This window comes from Rhopilema esculentum, chromosome 3 (genome assembly GCF_057945365.1).
Source record: "Rhopilema esculentum isolate cy_ngs chromosome 3, ASM5794536v1, whole genome shotgun sequence".
Lineage (NCBI taxonomy): Eukaryota > Metazoa > Cnidaria > Scyphozoa > Rhizostomeae > Rhizostomatidae > Rhopilema > Rhopilema esculentum.
Genome location: NC_142817.1, coordinates 5,911,364 through 5,930,104, shown reverse-complemented (window position 1 = coordinate 5,930,104; position 18,741 = coordinate 5,911,364). Strand labels below are relative to the sequence as shown.

Here is an 18,741-nt window from a genome sequence, read left to right as displayed (position 1 = left end):
ATTTCTTTCTGTTTACCATCTTCCATCTAATCGTTCTTCCTTGGTTCAAAACAAAAATCAACAAACTTAATTTGCAGATAAGTTGCTAGTGATATTTGTAATTTATAATATCTTACAAGATTCGTAAATACTAGCAATAATAGCAAAGGTTCTAACACACTCCCTTGTGGGACCCAACAACTAATCGTTAGATTTTCAGAATTTACACTATTTATTGGAGCATTTTGATTATAATTCAAATTTGAATCAATGATACACAGTGCCTTATATTCCATAGCACTCTACAATGTCTAAAAATGACTGCATGGTTGACTTTATCAAAGGCCTTAGAAAAATCAAGAAAGGTACAGTTAACTCAGGCTTAGATACTGCAAAAACAGATTCTTTCTATTTATATGAATTTACCAATTTGGTTTGTACAGATTAAAGTTTAGATCTGCTAGGTGTGTAGATTCTGGATTTATTTAGCGAAAGCCAAACTGTGTTCGAATAAATTTTAAGTGAAAATTGTGATCAAATTTTTTTAAAGAACATTCAATCACTGTTCAGCGACTGAACAAGGCTGTCACGATATGAACATTGTCTGAACACGAATGTTTGTTATGCAATGAAATGCTAGGAGAGCTCTAGCTCTGTGGCCTAGATTATTCTCAGTCAAGAGATCTTACAAATACCGGATATGCTTGAAACAGAAGAAGACAAAACTGATGGAATTGTCTGGCAGACAACTAAACCGAAGCTTATTTGTAGAAATTACTCGACAGGGAACCTGCAGAGTGAAGAGAGGCAAGCTGTTAATGAAACAACAAGTAAAAGTCTGTCCTCGTTAGCTGGTGTACCCAGCAACCAACTGGAACAAAAACCTGTTCCTGAATCTTTTTTTAAAGGATTGGTGGAACAATACGATTCAAAGAAAGTTCCGTAATTGCTGGTTAGAAGAAGGGATTGATACAATAACTGATCGATACTTTATACGTGACTACATTTATTTAGGCCCATTGTCGTCCTCTGTATCAATTTGCTTTGACAATTGGGTGAAGGGACATCTGAACAAAAAGCCTCATCATATGATCAGCCTCAGCATGGCAAAATGCTAACATTAACTTAAATCTAGATATGTGTGAAACCAGGGTGGTATATATTTGTAATGTTTTGAACATTCAAGTCTTATATAAAAAAATCTTTTTACGTGGTTTGTTTCAGCCTCCGCCCCATGATCCCATGATGCTGTTTCAGCCATTAGGACCATAGTTAGTTTGAGATAAATTTCTGCATTATCCTCGACTCTCGGCTCAAAATTTGTATAATATGCCAGTAAAGTAAGATGTGCCTAATTCAGTCATGGACCTAGACCTGTTTTGTTTGGTCTGCCTCGATTTACACTGAATTACAGTGCAGAATGATTTACACTTGAAGTATGAATGTCTTCTCTTGAATGCCCCTACTCTTTTTAACTCGCTCTTATGTATGCCCTCTGTTAGTAGCCAAGTAGCCAAATTAGGACCCCATGATGCTCTTCTTCAATAAACACAGTCCAAGGATTTGAAGCAAGGAGGAGGACGGAATAATTCACCAGATTGTGCTTTCTTTGTTATTTTTAATGTCATTTTTTTGCTCTTAATGTCCCCATTTGCTGAAGATTTTCAGGTGGTTGCCCTTGCTGACCTTGTGCTGCAGGCCTCCTTTAAATTTAATAGTGAAAATCAAGGAATGTTAAACATTTCTTATTGGCTGAAAATTTGAAAGCACAAAGTGAATGCCTTTATTATCTAAACAATGTCCAAATGCTCCTACTCTTTTCAATGAATTCCTTTTTTTTGCCAATTTTCAAAATAGGTATGGGTGTATTTGAAGGCAGTCTGTCCTCTCAATGATTGGCTAATATGAACAGTTGGTTTTCCTGCCTTAACAGATTACGCTCCTTGATTAAGCTGGCCTAGCTGCAGTAGTGGATGACATTTGAAACTGCGAGCAAAATGGATATCGGGAGTGGCAAGAAGATTTAATTACTTGAATTGGGTGATGATAATTGAAGCATTGCTTTTCCCTGTTGACACATCTGTCCCACAAACCAAACAGGGAATCAAATTCTTCTAGCCACAGCTTAACTTCAACTGTAAAACAGCCATTTGATACAAAAGCTCTGGAATCAAGTTTGTCTCCGATTGGTTTAAATCATTTAATTATCGATCAAGCTCAACTGCGTGATTTTCATTATCGTAAAAATAAATTTGAGCAAATAGGGGACAGACTGCCTTTAAATATATTTTTATAGTCTTGAGACTTTATTAATAGATGTGAATGTAAACTTAGTGCTATATTTTAGCATTCAAAAGTGAAACTTATAACTAAGTTTGTAATCCAAATGAATATCAAATATTGTCTTTAAATTACAAATAAGTTTTGAACTTTTGTCTTTATTTTATTTTGATCAATCAAAATTCATATTGGAATGTGTGTCTTTTTACTTTCTTTATGCCTGTTTTTGAAAAATTTTCTTTTGACTTAAACAATGCAAAATATATTAAACAAATTTAGTTCTGCCTCAAATGGCATTTCTGAGATTGCATCAAAGAACTATATAGAAGTTTAACAACAGTTGCAAGGTTGTTTGGTTGATAAGAAACTGTAAATATTCTAAATCATTTTTAGGACTTGAAACTGACTCTTCGTGGAAAATTTAGGGGATTTTTTTTATTTAGGGCCTGACCATTTTATTGTCAGGTGTTAACAACAATAATGATAAATGGATATACATCTTATTAAGATCTTAATGAAATCATGGTAATCTATGTTATATTTCATAATTTTTTGACCGGAAAGGCACTTATAAAGGATTTGTTTCTGACTCACAAATTTTCATAGCCTCTGTCCCAAATGCTGTTCTCCTATAAAACATTACATTTGTCCCTTTTGGTGGAAAATATGAGAAGAACTCGTAATTTTTTACAATTGATTTGGTTTCTCAACCCTGCTATGCCGATTGGAGCAGGGTTGCCATTTGGCCGTTTTGACGGCCAAATTCCTCTATTCTGGCCGTTTTCCAAAGCTATTGGCCGTCCGAAATTGATTTGGCCGAAAAAGTAAAAGTTGGCCGAATTTTGGCCGCATGTTGAAAGCCACAAAAATACAAAGAAAATGACAATTTTTTACAGAAAATATTCAACATTTTCTTAAAACAATCTCAAAGTTGCAAATAACAAAGCAAGAAACAAAGGAAAAGATAACAGAAAATTGAAATTGAAAGCAAGTTGGAGCTTTTGTAACAAACAAAGCCAATTTTGATTACACTATTACTCTAAAGACTTGGCCAAAATGTAGCTTTTTTGTATATAAAAGGCTTGCCGAATTTGGCCGTCACGCGTAAAATATTTGGCCGCCAACCATTCCAATCATCTGGCAACCCTGGATTGGAGGTATTCAGAAATTGCTTATTGTCTAAAAACATCAATTCGTCATTTGTAAGTCATTTTTGAAGTCCCTTTAGGTTGGAAAACCAGTCTGAGGACTGTGACATGGTTTTTACCATCAAACAAATAAAATAACCATTAAATGTCCTATTTTAAAATAATTTTAGCAGTCTATTTACCTCCCCGCTTTCGTAAAAGTAAATAAACTAAACAGGGCAAATTTGAAAAATGCTCAAGCATGCAAATATGCAAAACCACAACGAGTCTCACAGATGTTGTTCTCCATCAACTGACATTCAAACACAAGTTTACGTATTTATATTTATAAAATCAGTTTATCTCAACATGTCAATTCCTTTTTGCTTTCTTTTTATAGGAGCTTGATGAAATGCCTGACTTTGTGGTACATACCCCAAACTATGACATGATGACATCAGCAGCCGACGATAGTCTCCAGGTCACCTGGCTTGGTCACGCTTCCGTTCTGTTTCAAGTCGATGGGATGAACATCTTATCGGATCCTGTATTTGGAAAGTTCTGTGGTGCCACCCAGTCCCGACCTTTTGGTCAAAAACGTTTTCGTGACTGCAAAACAGATGTTGATAATTTGCCAGAAATACATGCTGTGGTTATAAGTCATGATCATTATGATCACCTTGATTACTACACCGTGAGTATGAATGTTGCAGTTGCTCTCAGATCAAAATATTGGCTTATCGGTCAGCCCGACAGATCATAGACGAAGAAAGCATTTTAAAAGAGGTGGGGGCACATGTAGACAAAATAGGGGCACCAAGTAGGTACTGTCGCATCCTGGTTCCTACATCTATGCTATAGATTAGAAGAGGGGCTTTAGATTGTCAAAACCCCCAATGGGGATTTTACTTAAATTGGATTTTTTCTCTTTTTTATGGGTGTTTGATTTTCCTTTGCCCCCTCTCCTCCCTCCCCCACTTTCCAACTAGTGTCGGAGCCTATGGTGTTGGATGTCGTCTCAACGAGCCCCCTCTCCAACCCAAAGTTTTACGAGGAGTGTGAAGAACCTCCTTATGCAAGGATAACTGGCGGCAAAGCCTGCTGGGATACTTACTCGTTTGCTATCAAATAGTGTAGTACATAAATGTGATAAGACTGTCTAAAAAGGGGAGGGGTTTCTGGAAAACGTTGCAACATAAAAGTTAATTAAATCCAAAGAGAAGGGAAAAAGTCAAAGTCGTTAGGTTACAATAGTGTTGTCTATCAAGCGCAATAGTGTTGCGTATACAAGCTATTCCACTTGCTGCATGTGAAGTTGTGACAGTATAAATGTTAAACTTGCTAGCACCGCTGTAATGAAAGACTGGTATAAGTAACTGTAACTGCTTAAAGACTAAATAACTCTTGTTATTTCGACTGAATGAAATTAAATTACTGGGGTCGTGGAGCGTTTCTTGCTGCTAAAGCAAATCTAACTTTGGCCTTTCTCATTGCACATTTCGTTGTACACTTAAAATGGTGAACAGCTACAATCTTTTTACCCTTTTCAAATAAGCTTTTTGCTGAATTCAGTCTTATTTGATGTTCACTTAACAACTGTTGCTTTCATTTGCTTTTTTGCTCAATTTTTTAATTTGTTTGCTTAAGCTGATAAAACGAAACAAAAATTCAAACTACAAACGTGGTTTTTTCCTCCTTAAGGTAAAGAAACTAAACAAGAGATTTGGCGATAAGTTAACATGGCTTGTTCCCCTTGGAACCAAACAGTGGATGATTGATTCTGGTTGCTCTAATGTTTTTGAGCTTAATTGGGGAGATGAACACGTTTTGACGACGAAGTCTTCTGAGGAAAATGGAACATCTGATAATCCGGGGGTGAAGTTTGTTTTTGCTCCTGCACAGCATTGGTGTACAAGAACATTATTAGACGAGAACACACGTCTTTGGGGTAGCTGGATAATTATTGGTCCAAAGCATAGAGTGTACTTTGCAGGAGATACTGGATATTGCGACATCTTTAAAACGATTGGTAATCTGTATGGTCCATTCGATCTTGCAGCAATACCAATTGGAGCCTATCGACCAAGGTATTTTTCTTGACTTGTGTTTTTCTTTGCTATTGAAAATGATGATAAACAGTAAACAGGCTTTATTCTCCATTCGGGAGCAGTTAATTTTAGTTAATATTTATACAGGATAGCCTACTTCTAGAGCATGGGTTATGCTAAGCAAAATTTGCATAAAAAAGGATCGTAGGTCTATAGAAAAAACGCATTGTAAAATCATTGAAAGCTGTGACTTGATGAAATGCTGAATTGAATCGGTGTCAAACCCAGACATTGAATACAGCGAAATGTATCCATCTAGTGTTTTGGGTTGCTTTTGACCTAAATGTAATGTTTTTTCATGCATATTTTTTATTCCATTGAAAATTGTTTAAACGAAACTAAATAAACTGCACAGATCTTTTGTAAGATTGTTACAAAATTTCCAGTTTTGATTCGATTGCCTAACCCGGCAACTTTTCTTTCTTAGAGTTTCTAAATTGATTATACGAAACTCTAGCGAATAAATTTGTCTGAAGAACTGTTAAATAGTCTCTGATAACAGTTCAACAACTCGTTAAATTTAGTACTCGAAATGATTTTGGACAAAGCAGTGATTACAAAGAGAAGATTATGGAGGAAACCATAAATTTGAAATAATGGTACCATAAATATCTTCACAAGTGGAGGATAATCATATTTTGTCTCTGCCTCTGGAAAATTGGGAAACTATTGTTTTTAGTTATTTATTTAATGATTTGATTCGTATTAAGAATGAACATTTCACTACAATATTCCACTTTATAGGCATGTGATGATAAATCAGCACGTTGATCCAGAAGAGGCAGTGAAAGTGCATCAAGACGTAAAGGCGAAGAAGTCAGTGGCAATCCACTGGGGAACATTTGCTCTTGCTTATGAGGTAATGTGAACCTGTTAAAGATAGTTGTAGTGCACCAGAGACATTGATCGTAACTCACTGTGTTTTTTAATTGTATACAATTTTTGTCTATTCAATGTCAAATGCAGTAAGCAAACCAATAATTATTGTACAAAATATATTGTTTTGTTAAAATTTTCAGCTTAAATAAAGAAGCAAAACAGTTTTTGTGCTAGATTATTATTAATAGACCTTGCACTTGTTACATTTCCAAACATTCCGAACAATTCATTTGCCACAACTTAAAAGGACCAAAACTTCTCAGTGATACTGTTTTTATTTTTTTTAGAACGCAAGAGAGCCTCCACAGCTACTCCGGCAGTGTTTAGAAGCTGCAAATGTGAAACTAGAGGACTTCTTTTTATTACAGCACGGCGAGAGTAGAAAAATAGAGACTGATCAAGATATTTAATGTTGGAAGAAGTCAGTTTCAGGTAAATTTATCACGAATTATGGAAATCTCCCCACTTCTCAACGGGACGACGGGATGCTCCACACTTGTCGGACACGAATTTTTTCTAAAATGATGCACTTAATACAGTATTTTTTAGAATGTCTTACGGATATGCGGAATTTTTCACCTGCTGTCTTGTAAACGAGGATCTGGTCAAATTTTGGTTTGTCTGGTTAGCAGCATCTATCAAAATTTCCGAGTGCGGAATTTTGGCTGAAAATGACCGGAACGGTAGATTTCTGCCCCCCCACCCTGTTGATGACTCCCATTGTAATGATGTCAGCTTGAACAATGATGAGAATTGCCCTTGTTGGGGCTAGGTACCCTAATGCATAGATGAAAAACAGATGGTGCCCTAACTTTCAAATGTTACCTTTTCTTGGTTACTGATATATCAGAATATTTTCATATTTTCATTAAGTTTCATAACGTACTTTCTTGCAATAGTTTTTACGTAGCCAGTATGATAAAGTGTTTGTTTTCGCAGTCAAACATGCAATCTTTGTACACTTTTGTAGACAATGTAAATTTCACTTTTGTAAAATGCAACAATTTTTTGCAAAATGTATCAAATGAAATAAGGTGGGTGTCATGGATATTTAGTCATGTATAATTTAAATGATTAAATTTCTCCAATTTTATCTAAATGTTTACATATTTTACAAAATATTTAATCAAAATTTTTGCTTGAGTCCTTAAGGAATATTTCTGCAACGTAGATTTTCTATAAAATTTCCTTGTGCCTAAACTATGTCCAAAGACATTATGGGTCATTCAAAGTCTTTGTCCTAACATTGCAGGGAGCACTGGACACGATGAGTTCTTGAAATGGGTACCAGTCAAAAATACAGTTGAATAGCTGATTAAATTACTGTGCAAGCATGCTTTCCATCAGTTGTGGCACCAGCTACTGTGGAGTGGGAGGGTAACCAGTGAGACTATGCCCCTTTTGCCTCGTTTCAGAGGTTTGTACTAGGTTAATCTTCCTTAGGAAATATGATCTACCCCTATCTAGCGCTTTTTGATCAATTTGTAGATGAAACATGTGGACCATGTTATAACAAAAATGGATAGGGGTTCATAAGCAGAGGTTGCAAAGTTGCCTAAGCATTCAGGAAATAAGCCAGAGGCAATCACTCTCAACTAGCTTAAATTTAACAATACAAAATACACATTCTGGCTGGCTTCAATAACACAGCTATAAAACTTACAGTGATAAAAATCAACATGTTTAAAACGATTAGTAACACTTGTAGTGTTTCAATATAGGTAATGAATAAATACATTCAAATACACAAATCATAGTAGAATAATTCATAGAGATATAAAGGTATTACATGAAAATTTGTAAATATTTGAGGCAATTTTAGGAATATTGCTATCATCTACTTAAATAGTCATTTTTCACATGAATTGGAGAAAACTAAACCTTAAAATGATATAACGTAGATGCTATGCAAATTAAAATGAAGAAAAATGTTTCCAGAAAACCTTACAAAGATTGTTTTGCCTATGCTTTCTAACCCTGTGCAACAAAAGAACTTGTTCAAATATTGTGTGTTCTTTGCAAGGAAAGCTATAATTTGACTTTGAAAATTATCTATTTTCTAATTAGAGAAATTGTTACCATACCAAAATTTATATTTCTATCCCAAAATATTTGCCAAAATTAAGGAAAAACAGAAAAACCTAAATGTAAAAAGGTTTCTAAGGAGGCATGATAACAAAATCACTCAAAGATACCCAATTATCACCCTAAAATATACAATAGTAATTAGCAACTATACTTAGGAGCTTTTTTCTAATAGAGCATTTTGGAGTCAAAATATTGCATTCTTTGGAAACCATATTCAAACAAGTTCAACCTTGATTAAGAAGACTAAAAATACGAAATAAAATTTAAAAAATAAAGGAGTAAACAAACAAACATTAAATAGTTTTTATTGCAAATATCGCTCATCGAAAATTAAGACACAGCTATGCATTAAAGGGATATTAAGGGGGTAATGAATGCATTAATGGGATATTCAAAGCTAGTAGAGAAAACAAGTATCTAAACATTTTCACAACTCCAATGTTTTGTTGAAGTTTGCGCACATGCCATGCAACTTTTGAGCTGCCTTCATGATATATTAAATTGTAGTGTGAAGCAAGGTCACTGGGAATGTACAGCTTTGCTTTTTTACTTGCAACTATTTCATACTTGGATAAAAATTTTGACAGCGAGTAATAATTTTTCCAAATCATCAAGGAGTATGTAAAGGATCATTTTAAGATTTTTGTGACTCAGGCATGCTCTCTCACTTGTCTTTCTTTAATAAAAATCTTACTTTAATTGTATAAGAAAATGCCTGCAACTGTCATATGCTCCTAAAAATACAAATCCACCTAATGCTAACCACACCACTCTTGGCACCAAGCCAGAAAACAATCTGTGCACCCCTTCGTCCCTGCCAATTTTCATTGCTAATTGTATAATACCAGCCTTTGCTGTCTCTGCCTCTTTCTGCAAAAAGTTACAGAAACAATTTAATCAATACAAAGAAAGAAAAGGTCTTGCAATGAAGTGAACTCTTGCAGTGAGGATGAGGAGCACTGAGTTTGGCAGCAAAAACTCTAATTGAAACAATAACAATAAAAAACTAATTGTATCAATATTAATTTGTAGTTATTTATCAATACTAATTTGATGATATCTCCAGCCAGCTTTATGGCTATTGACTTTATTTATATCAGCTATTTGTAACTTTTTTATTTATCTGGAAAATTACAATTAATGTGTGAATAAAGAAAAGATCATGGTAGCAGGCTACTCAATGGACTCCTAGGAGTTTTCTGTGGCGAAAAATTAATAAAAATGTAGCAAATAAGAAACACCGCAATGCGACAAGAATGAACAACAATAAATACACGTAAATTAGTAAATGCTAATATATTGCCCCGGCATACGAGGATTCATCAGAGCAAAAGTGATGCTACCATGACCTTTTCACTTTTACGGTGCTGAAGCCCCCCATGCCATTGCATTGCAGTGTTACTTATTTGCTACAAATTACAATCAACCTTCTTGAATGTAGGCATGTAGGAACAAAAATACACAAGAGATGGGATTATTATAACCTTATTTTATAATAATTCACTTTTAAAGACAGTAAGCCAAGGCAGAGAAAATTGATAAATGATAAAGTTTCATTGTGAAGTAAGCAGAAATTTTACAATTTATGTAACAGATATTACATAGAAATATTCAGTTACCTCAGCTAGCATTACTCTTGTTTTGACAACATCCAAAGGAGTCGTTATTGCACCTGAAATAGCACCAGATATTGCACCAGCTAACCCAGAATGTAGTGCATTTATTGTGCCATCATGATTTGATAACTGTTTCTAAAAAATGAAATAATAAAAAAGTTAATCAAGAATTCATCAGGGATCCCTTGACAGTACTAAAAATAAACATCAATAACAGGAATAAATCCTCAGCCTCAATCATCTGGTGGGGGAATACATTATTCGAAGCTATCAAACCTCTGATAAATCAAAGTGATCATACAAAAAACTCTAGGGAAAAGGGGGAAAACTGTTTTTCAGTTTGGAGATACAAGTTCCCTGCTACAATTGTGAACAAATGTTGTATCAACAAATCCAGTACTATCAAAATACTTCAGGTTCATTGAAAGTGTCCCAGGTAATGTGTTTAGCTAGTGTTTTTACATTCAATAGATGCTAAGTCATTACACAATTTTTCAAGACACACTTCTGTTGAGACTGTACTTACACATTGCAAGAAATCTAAAATACCAGTCCTACCATAGTAGATTTTTTAATAATTTCTCGTGGATGCTAAGAAATAGGGACACTTGTTTGCTTTCTACTTGTTTAAACTATGAATAACAGCTTTATACCTTGAGATACTCCCATATTGGAAACTGGATGAATGAGAATGGAATCTGCAAAAAATAGAAAACAAATTCAAGGATCATAAACACTTGATTTCACCTTTACCATTTCACCAGATATTGAGCAAATCATATTAGTACCTTTCTTTTGATTCAAGAAACGGTACAAATGTGTTGGCCACATGTTAAAAGAGAACTATCCTTGTAAAAATACTCTTTTTGCACCAATATGTTTTTATGAATATTTATTAATAGAGTGAAAACATAAATTATATCATGGATAATTTTTAGTCTCTCCACTTTTCCTATGCTAACATTCCAAATCAGTTTAAACTCATTCAAATGCTAAACACATTATCATTTTCAGCAATTTATTCTAAGGCCGGGTATCTGTTGTCCGGGGGGTAATAAGTTCTCAGGAAGCCTTGCATCTTGTGTTAATGTAAATCAAGTGCCCTTGTACATATCAATTTTCTTACCTCTCTCATAACTGTTTTGAAATATCCACGATAAAGCCCTCGAAATCCCTGCAAAAGTAAAATGTTCAAATTAGAATTTGTCTGAATTGCATCAGGGTGAGAATTACTTGAAAATTATGTCAATGAATCATATCAACTTCTAATGCAAATTTAAACCTACATTGTTTACATCCGTGAAAACATTAAGATACAGCAGATGTAATGAGCGTTGATGAACCCTCTACACACTCATGCTAGTTTTTCTGGAACAGCTACCAAGCATCACAAATACAAACTGCAATAAAGATAGGTTGACAAGTGTGTATAAGGTCAACAATTTACCACAAAATTTAAACAAGATGTCTCAGTTGTTAGAGGCGCTGACTACAGACCCAAGGGTCTGTGGTTTGAGTCCCTGGCATGACTAAACTTTCACCCAGAGTGAGAAGAGTCTCCAGCTCTCTGTAATTCCAGGCATAGGAATCCCGAGGTGTAGTCACATCGTGAAGAAGGACCAGGACACTGCTTAATAAGCAAAGCTTCTCATTGTCCTAAAAACTATCTTCGGATGCTAGGTAGAAATAAATACAAATCCAGAAACAAGTGTAAATTTTTCTTCTAATTCTAATTCTACTTACCTCTTCTCTTATAGTAAAAAGGAATGAAGAATAGCTGTTGAGATTTTTGTTTGCTTGAGCCCGCTGCTTCACTACTTCAGTTGGCACTCTTATTAGACATCCACACTAAAAAAAATTGAATTACTGAAAAATTGATCTGAAGTCTGAAGTATCATGAGGCATAGATTTAATAGAAATAGCCTAGATTTAATAGAGTTATTTCTGTCGAGTATCCAGATACAGTGGTGCCCCTACTTAGTATTAATTTCAACGACAATAACAAACAATGGTTCCACAAGGTACCTAGGCACTGCCAAAGTTAAACGGCTGGTTAAATGATGCAATAGAGCTAATTCTTTTTTAGTTCAAGTTGATTTTTATTTAAAGCCTGTATCACCTACAAATTCTCAGTTAATAGAAGATTATAGAAGAGGGTCTGTTGTATATTTGCAATATATCATATTGTGGGGGCAGCCAACAAAAGCTGAGCTTCTATTCAGAATTGATTTATTATATTGATAGAAGAAGTAGAAGAAACTGACTTGGTATATACAATCAATATATACCAGAAAGGTTAGGTTAATTCAATTAAGCTAATCTACTAACTGCAAAATGCAGTCTAGATGCCTTAGAAAATATCATATTCAATTTGAAAATAAAGTTGCATAGCAATATACATGTTACGCAGTTTTGACTTGTGTTCTGAAAAGCATAAATAAATGACATACCATTTCACCTATGCTTGCTGAAATCATGTAGACAATTGTTGGTCGATTTAAAATTGGATGTAATGTACTCTTTGAAATTTCATATCCACAGAAAAACACAGCTCCTACAAATTATCAGAATTCAGTCAGGCGCGAAACCAGAATTGGATTTGATGAGACTCAAAGCTAAACTTAAAATGTTGGGGACAGTTGACAGTGTTAATAGTAAAATAAGTTTAATTACAGTATTTTCAAAAGCTATCAGTGAAGTGACCCTCAATGTTTGTTTCCACAGCCCCTGGTTTGGATTTGTGACTTCATATTTCAAGGGCCTACTTTTCTGAACTTCTGTCAGCTTATATCTTGTTTTATCTTCTTGAATCTTCAAGAATAGCCCTAGTTAAATATAACCATTTTTAAGGTGGTGTTTCTAATAGTATGAATCTAATAGTATGCAGTCGCCCCAGCCTGAGGAGAGCTTAGCATGAAGCTTGCCCAAATATGATTTGCTTCATTGGAATATAACTGCCTGGTTAGGGGGAGGGGGCTGCAGTCCCCCCAGCCCCTATGTAATCTTAACCTATGACCTGCAGCATTTGTCTTTGCATGGCACCCATTTGAATCCAAACACTAAATTGGTAAGCTTACATATCCAGTTGATTTGTGACTTAATGCAAACAAAAAAGCTATACATTGTCATTCAATAATGTCATGACACAGACCAAAGATGAACAGGTGAGTGATTTGTATGTTGAGCAGCTGAAGCACAAAGTCCACCACAGACATCACAGCGTTGTCTAGTAGAAAGTGTGTGGTTAGGATCCTTAAAGAGAAAGGGAATAAAATATCAAACAACTCTTACCACCAGGAAATGATCCTAAAGCAGCAGATAAAACTCCTCTATAAATTCCACCAAATCCACCAGACTTTAAGAAACCTTTTGATGACTGCAATCTTGTTTTGATTGTGTCTAATGGGAATAATGTAACGTCAACAATGGTTCCTGCGAATCCACCTGCCTGGTAAAAATGAATATAACAAGGTGAAAATTAATGAGGTTTTCAGTTGAAGACATATACAGTCTTCTGTTCAATCATGTTAACTAATCTTTGAGACTTAATCGAGTAATCAATTTTCTCATGTAAGCAATTGTTTAGTTTCCAATACAGGGAGGAATATGTGCCTGACCTGTTTAACCCCTCTTTCTTTTTACCGAAAATCTCAAGTGTGCAGGTGTGCTTTTTGGTATTAGTGTGCACTTCAATAGTGCACATACATTACTGTGCACAAATGCTCAATCGTGTCCATAAATTGATGAAGATAGAAAATGTACATGATTGCTAATCATTTCTTATTATGAAACCAATGCAAGGTTATGTCCATCTTGAGGAATCTTAGGGCCTGTTTGGAAGTGGGCTAGTTTCCACAGGTGAAATCGTATTGCAAGTGTTTGCACAAGGACGCCATTTATCCTCCTTAAGTGAAATGGTCTCTTATTTGGAAATTGTAAATTTTTTTTTTAGTTTTTGGTGCCACAATAATGAATATCAGTTTTCCTCAACAATGGCAAATAACAATTGGATTCCTTTTCTGACCGTTAAATTATACGTTATGCTCGGATTCATACTTCAGTTACACATAATTCTGATTTTGTGTTCAATCTATCAAACGTTGTGATTGACAGGTTCTTGTTTCTTCAATTGAGGAAACAAAATTCTCTTTGTTTGTGTACGCTTTTGATAAGGTTTTAGCAGAAAAGCCCAAACTGTTGCTGCCGATTCGTACAACATTATGATTTGGTTTAGTTTGGCACTGGTGTCAAATTTCTCCACACAAGCGCACTAAAATTCAATGAGTCGGGCAGACCACCCGACTCGATTGCATTTATGTGGATAAATTCTATCCCACCTGTCCTTCTCACGGATCTCGCCTGAGCTGGCTGGTCCACTTTCCATGTAAACACAAATATGGAGAACAAAGGAATGTATAGAAAGCATAGATCCCAAAGCAGTGGGCTAGCCCATTTCATGTAAACAGACCGGTACTTCTTTACTTGCCCTAAGCAATAGGACACACCCATGCCACGCCTAGATCTCGAATTGCCACACCCTTTACAATGTGTGCAGGGACATTTTAGAAAAATTATTTCGGGTGTGCAGGCACTGGTGACAGGTCATATATCCTGCAGTCGGGTTTGGGGTATTGTTTGGAAACAAAATTTGCTTACCACCAGTGGGACCCACAAATCTTTGTTCATCATTAGGTTGCAACCATGGTCGATCACTGGACAGAGGATTTGGAACAAAGGACAGCAACAGTTTCAATATAAGCACGCAAACCCGACATTTCTGCTGACATTCCCGCACTTATTCGTCCAGCCTCGATATCGCAACGAGACTTAGAATTGTTACCGCCAAGAAATAATGGAGGTGAAACCGTTGTTGGTAAACAGTTAGCTGAAATAGGAAACAAGACGCAACAATGCAGAATGCAGGAATTATTTTGCCTGCTCGATTCCTCTGTATTATGGCTCACATAATCATCACTATTACAATTTTCTGGTCCAAGGTATTTTATAAATTTAATTGTTTTTTATCAAGTTTTGCATCTACAATCTACACTGTTAGTTAGTCTCCAAAAAGGCTTAGCTCATGACGGAGATACACCATACTCTCGCTACAACACACCTACTTTACCTAGCGACATATAACTACACACGATATTGGTTAACGGATTAGTAGTTTTGTCGCAAGGGCACTTGGTCAACATGTTCTACTTTTCTTACAGAATGCAAATGTTGTTGCTTGTTTACCACTGAGATATACAACTACAGAATATGACACAAAAGATACAGAGTATGTAGAAATTTATTTATTTACTTGATTAGAATACATTGTTTTCTGTAGCCCTCTATCTTAACTATGATTTTGTTGTATGTTGGGTACCTGATTTATCTTCCTGAATTGTAATTGGAAAGAATACATTTAAACCACTTGATCAAGGAGATGACAACTTTGAATATCTTCTGGAATCTGTTTTCTTCCCCCGTTTTCAAGGAAATCCATAAAATGGTTATCCATTAAATGTACTACGTAGGATAAAATCTTTTAAACACTTTTCATTGACATCATATCTCAATTTATATAGGTTGACAGTTGGGTTGAGCATCTCTCTTGGTCTCCTGGTCATTGAACTGATAAGCTTTTTTGCCGGAGTCTCAATGTTTAAAGCTGGAATAAGCATGCTGTGTATCCTTTTGTAAAGAATTGAAAATCAATTTAATGGCTAATTTTATTTGTTCTTACAGATATTATTAGCTTTTTGCATTATTTTAACTTTATAATCACCATATTTTGAAATTATTTTCTCTTTTGGATCAAACTTTCTGTAGCCTTTACAATACATATTTTGTCATAGATTATGTAAGAAAGCTAACATTGTTCCTGAAAATCTCCTTGTTTTTCCAAATTGAGTTCAGCTTCTTGTTCAAATTAAACTTGGTTTGCTCACAAAAGGTTATTTTCTTGACAAACCTCTAGCTGTGATTTGCCATGCATCAGCTGCTATAACACTCTCACTGTTTGTTTTAAATTCTATGGATTGTGATGCCTTCTGGTATGTTTTTGGCTTTTGCTGGTAAGTCAGTTTGCTTGTATCCAAGTCAGTTAAAAAATTTATTTCACTAATGTCAAGGAATAGAAAATCAGTCTTTTTGAAAGGGATAGATCTCAATTCATGTTGGTCATTATCTAGAATTTTATACTTTGGGGAGTGTCAGAGGAAGAGTACTTTTGCATGCTATGTTTCTGTTTTCCATTATATTTCAATGCTTAATTGTAACATTTGCTTATTTTATCTTAAAACATTGTTTGTGTGACATAGTGAGAGTGCTCACCAGTAATCAGGTACCAGGGGCACCGTAGCAAAAAGTTTTGTCAGAAAATTTCATAAATCTTTCTTCTTTGTCTGAATTTTTGCTTGAGATTGTTAGCATTCACAGTTCTTTCCTAAAATGCAAAAGGCTTTCACCACGTTCTAAGAGTGTCTAAAGGGCATGGTGGATGCAATTTTCAGGGGCTTTTATGCTGGATACCAGAATTCCTTTCATGCATTGTTGAAATATCTCTAATAACTCCTGTTTTCATCTGTAAACTAGGTGATGTTTCTTATTTCGATTCGGTTCTAGTGCTCTCCCAACAGTGATAGAATTCTTTGCCATAATTGGTTACTGCAGATCCATGACAAGGTAAAAGGAAGGCAGATATCATGTACCTCAGTAGCCGGGGATGGCATGGACTCCGTCACCTTGATGGCATTGCCGTCGTTGCTCAAAGTGAAGTATCCAAGAAACAAAGAGTTTAGCAACAGAACAAGATGTAAAGATCAATGTCTTAAAGAAATTCCTGTGCAGCACTCTTATTGATGGAGAATCTAAAAGGATGGCTGCTAGATTTTACAGAATCAAAAAAGAGAGATGATCTTTAGTGTTTTATAACTTCAAAAGCAGTTCTGTATTGTAACTCTGAGAGATTATGTAAAAATGTAGCCAAATCATCAATATTTACCGGAGTCAAGAGCATTACTCGAAGTATTTTGTGTTCCTGTAAACAGTCTATTTTACAATGCACTATCCGTTTCTTTTTAAAAGCAAAATTTTATTGCTGGTGTTATCTAAAAAATGACTGGCATCTTTTAATCTCAACATTATATATAATTAGATTGCATTTAGGTTTTACTCATAAAATATTATGAAGCCTCGATGGCAGTTAGGCAGTGTCTCTTTAGTATGAACAAGAAACTTTGAAGTTAAAGTGAGATTACATAAATTGACCTACTTATACTGGCATGCAGTCACCTTACCTTGAATCTTTGATAATGAACAGTTTTGAAAGCCGTGTTGCTTTAAGTTATTCCAAACTTAATCATAAGTTTTCGCCAAACTTAATCATCGCCAAGTTTTCTTGCTTCTTTTACGAGGCTACTTTTACTTCATTCTTGCGAAAGTTGATTTGATTTAATTATTCATTCTCAGCCTGTTCTGTTTTTGTATTCTTCCCGAACTTTATCTCAGTCTATTTAAAAATATTTGCTTTAGTTATGCACACTGCAAAACATGACTTGTTAACAATATTTAAAATATTTACGAAAAATGTCACTGTATATTCACATTATTTGTTAGTATTTTGTTGTATTGTATCAAGTTTAATTTAAGTTGTAAATAGTTTATTGATCGTTCATTTGATTCCTCTCGCTTTTGTTCTATCCATTTCGCTTTGAAGGAACTGGCATAAACTACGACACAATTTACGAATAGTCAGTCAAAGCTTATGAAAATTAAATTATTGAACGTTAATGAAAATTTTTAGCTCTTTGTTAATACCCAAGGCTGTAAGTTTAGTGGAAAGTATTTTCAGGTATCGTCAAACAGAAACATTAAATATATCAAAGTAACCTTGAAAGTCTAAAATGGCACAGGTTAATTTTCATTCAATTCTACAACACGTTGTATACAGCATTAAGTTATAAGAAAAACTGCTAGATACTTAGAATATTAATGGTAATGTTGTACGACTTCATGAATATTTGAAATATTGATGAATTGTAAATATCAAAAGAGTTCTCTGGGACATTGACTTTTGTTTCAGTAGTTTTGGCAAGGATTGTACCTCAATGCAGACAGGCGTGACAGCAACAAAGGGCATTATCAACTTCAGGAACCATTCTTTATTTTACTTGTTCAATTTTGTCATAAATAAACCAGCACACTGGTCAAATTGTTGGGAAAGTTTACCATCGAAGGGAAAGAAATTATGCATAAGAATAAATATCATCTATATGTTCCATCAATTTGTTGGTACGCAGTGGCGTAACGCTATTGAGCAATTTTTTCAACCTCTGCACGAAGTCTCTGGCAGGTTAGAGATAGATGCCCCTGCAGTGGCGGATTTAAGGGGGGCAACTAGGGGCAGTTGCCCCTCCCTCGATGAGTTGAGGCAAGTATGGCGCCCTTTTTTGGAAATTGTGCGCCCCTTTTGAAGAATGAGAATCAGGTGAAAAAGTTTCTAAGGCCAATAAGTTAATTTGCTTCAAGGATTACTGCAAAGTTATGTTGTTTATTCCGAAAATGGATCTAAAATTGTTGAATACAGCGTTCTCTCGTCATCAATTTTTGAAAATTTTTCATCGCCCCCACTACAGACGGTCCCTCCTTCAAGTTTGCTCTGGATCTGCCCCT

At 35.1% G+C, this 18,741-nt stretch overlaps 4 protein-coding genes across 5 annotated transcripts in view; 3 read left to right on the top strand and 1 right to left on the bottom strand.

The window, feature by feature from the left end:
* Window positions 1–2,453, top strand: part of LOC135692471 (uncharacterized) — a 29,803-nt gene extending 27,350 nt beyond the window's left edge. For both annotated transcript variants that reach the window (XM_089111242.1, XM_089111246.1), the window contains exon 18: window positions 530–2,453. The gene's annotated coding sequence lies outside the window, so the exon portion shown is untranslated. The remainder of the gene's footprint in view (window positions 1–529) is intronic.
* Window positions 2,454–3,837: 1,384 nt separating this feature from the next.
* Window positions 3,838–6,783, top strand: LOC135692472 (N-acyl-phosphatidylethanolamine-hydrolyzing phospholipase D). The gene is made up of 4 exons (XM_089113017.1): window positions 3,838–4,080; window positions 5,088–5,473; window positions 6,239–6,353; window positions 6,661–6,783. Exons 1-4 carry the CDS (start codon window positions 3,838–3,840, stop codon window positions 6,781–6,783), a joined length of 867 nt encoding a protein of 288 aa, XP_088969143.1.
* Window positions 6,784–7,839: 1,056 nt separating this feature from the next.
* On the bottom strand, window positions 7,840–14,874 carry LOC135692473 (mitochondrial S-adenosylmethionine carrier protein). The gene is made up of 8 exons (XM_065210603.2): window positions 14,734–14,874; window positions 13,369–13,525; window positions 12,528–12,631; window positions 11,821–11,925; window positions 11,204–11,251; window positions 10,731–10,775; window positions 10,081–10,212; window positions 7,840–9,331 (listed from the first exon to the last, which is right to left on the bottom strand). Exons 1-8 carry the CDS (start codon window positions 14,764–14,766, stop codon window positions 9,152–9,154), a joined length of 804 nt encoding a protein of 267 aa, XP_065066675.2. The 5' UTR covers window positions 14,767–14,874; the 3' UTR covers window positions 7,840–9,151.
* LOC135692474 (transmembrane protein 107) lies at window positions 14,836–17,751 on the top strand. Its single transcript, XM_065210604.2, has 5 exons — window positions 14,836–15,074; window positions 15,294–15,361; window positions 15,654–15,754; window positions 16,046–16,142; window positions 16,693–17,751. Exons 1-5 carry the CDS (start codon window positions 14,988–14,990, stop codon window positions 16,754–16,756), a joined length of 417 nt encoding a protein of 138 aa, XP_065066676.1. The 5' UTR covers window positions 14,836–14,987; the 3' UTR covers window positions 16,757–17,751.
* The last annotated feature ends 990 nt before the right edge of the window (window positions 17,752–18,741 follow it).

What these genes read in the sequence shown, in the direction of transcription:
- LOC135692472 (XM_089113017.1), top strand. Translation starts at nt 3,838, where the DNA reads ATGACATCAGCAGCCGACGATAGTCTCCAGGTCACCTGGCTTGGTCAC. An exon ending in ATCACCTTGATTACTACACC is followed by an intron (nt 4,081 to 5,087) that starts GTGAGTATGAAT and finishes TTCCTCCTTAAG; the next exon opens with GTAAAGAAACTAAACAAGAG. An exon ending in CATTTGCTCTTGCTTATGAG is followed by an intron (nt 6,354 to 6,660) that starts GTAATGTGAACC and finishes TATTTTTTTTAG; the next exon opens with AACGCAAGAGAGCCTCCACA.
- LOC135692474 (XM_065210604.2), top strand. Translation starts at nt 14,988, where the DNA reads ATGCAGAATGCAGGAATTATTTTGCCTGCTCGATTCCTCTGTATTATG. An exon ending in TATGACACAAAAGATACAGA is followed by an intron (nt 15,362 to 15,653) that starts GTATGTAGAAAT and finishes CAATTTATATAG; the next exon opens with GTTGACAGTTGGGTTGAGCA. An exon ending in AGCTGGAATAAGCATGCTGT is followed by an intron (nt 15,755 to 16,045) that starts GTATCCTTTTGT and finishes ACAAACCTCTAG; the next exon opens with CTGTGATTTGCCATGCATCA.
- LOC135692473 (XM_065210603.2), bottom strand. Translation starts at nt 14,766, where the DNA reads ATGATGAACAAAGATTTGTGGGTCCCACTGGTG. An exon ending in TCAAAACAGTTATGAGAGAG is followed by an intron (nt 10,776 to 11,203) that starts GTAAGAAAATTG and finishes TATTTTTTGCAG; the next exon opens with ATTCCATTCTCATTCATCCA. An exon ending in CAAGAGTAATGCTAGCTGAG is followed by an intron (nt 9,332 to 10,080) that starts GTAACTGAATAT and finishes AACTTTTTGCAG; the next exon opens with AAAGAGGCAGAGACAGCAAA.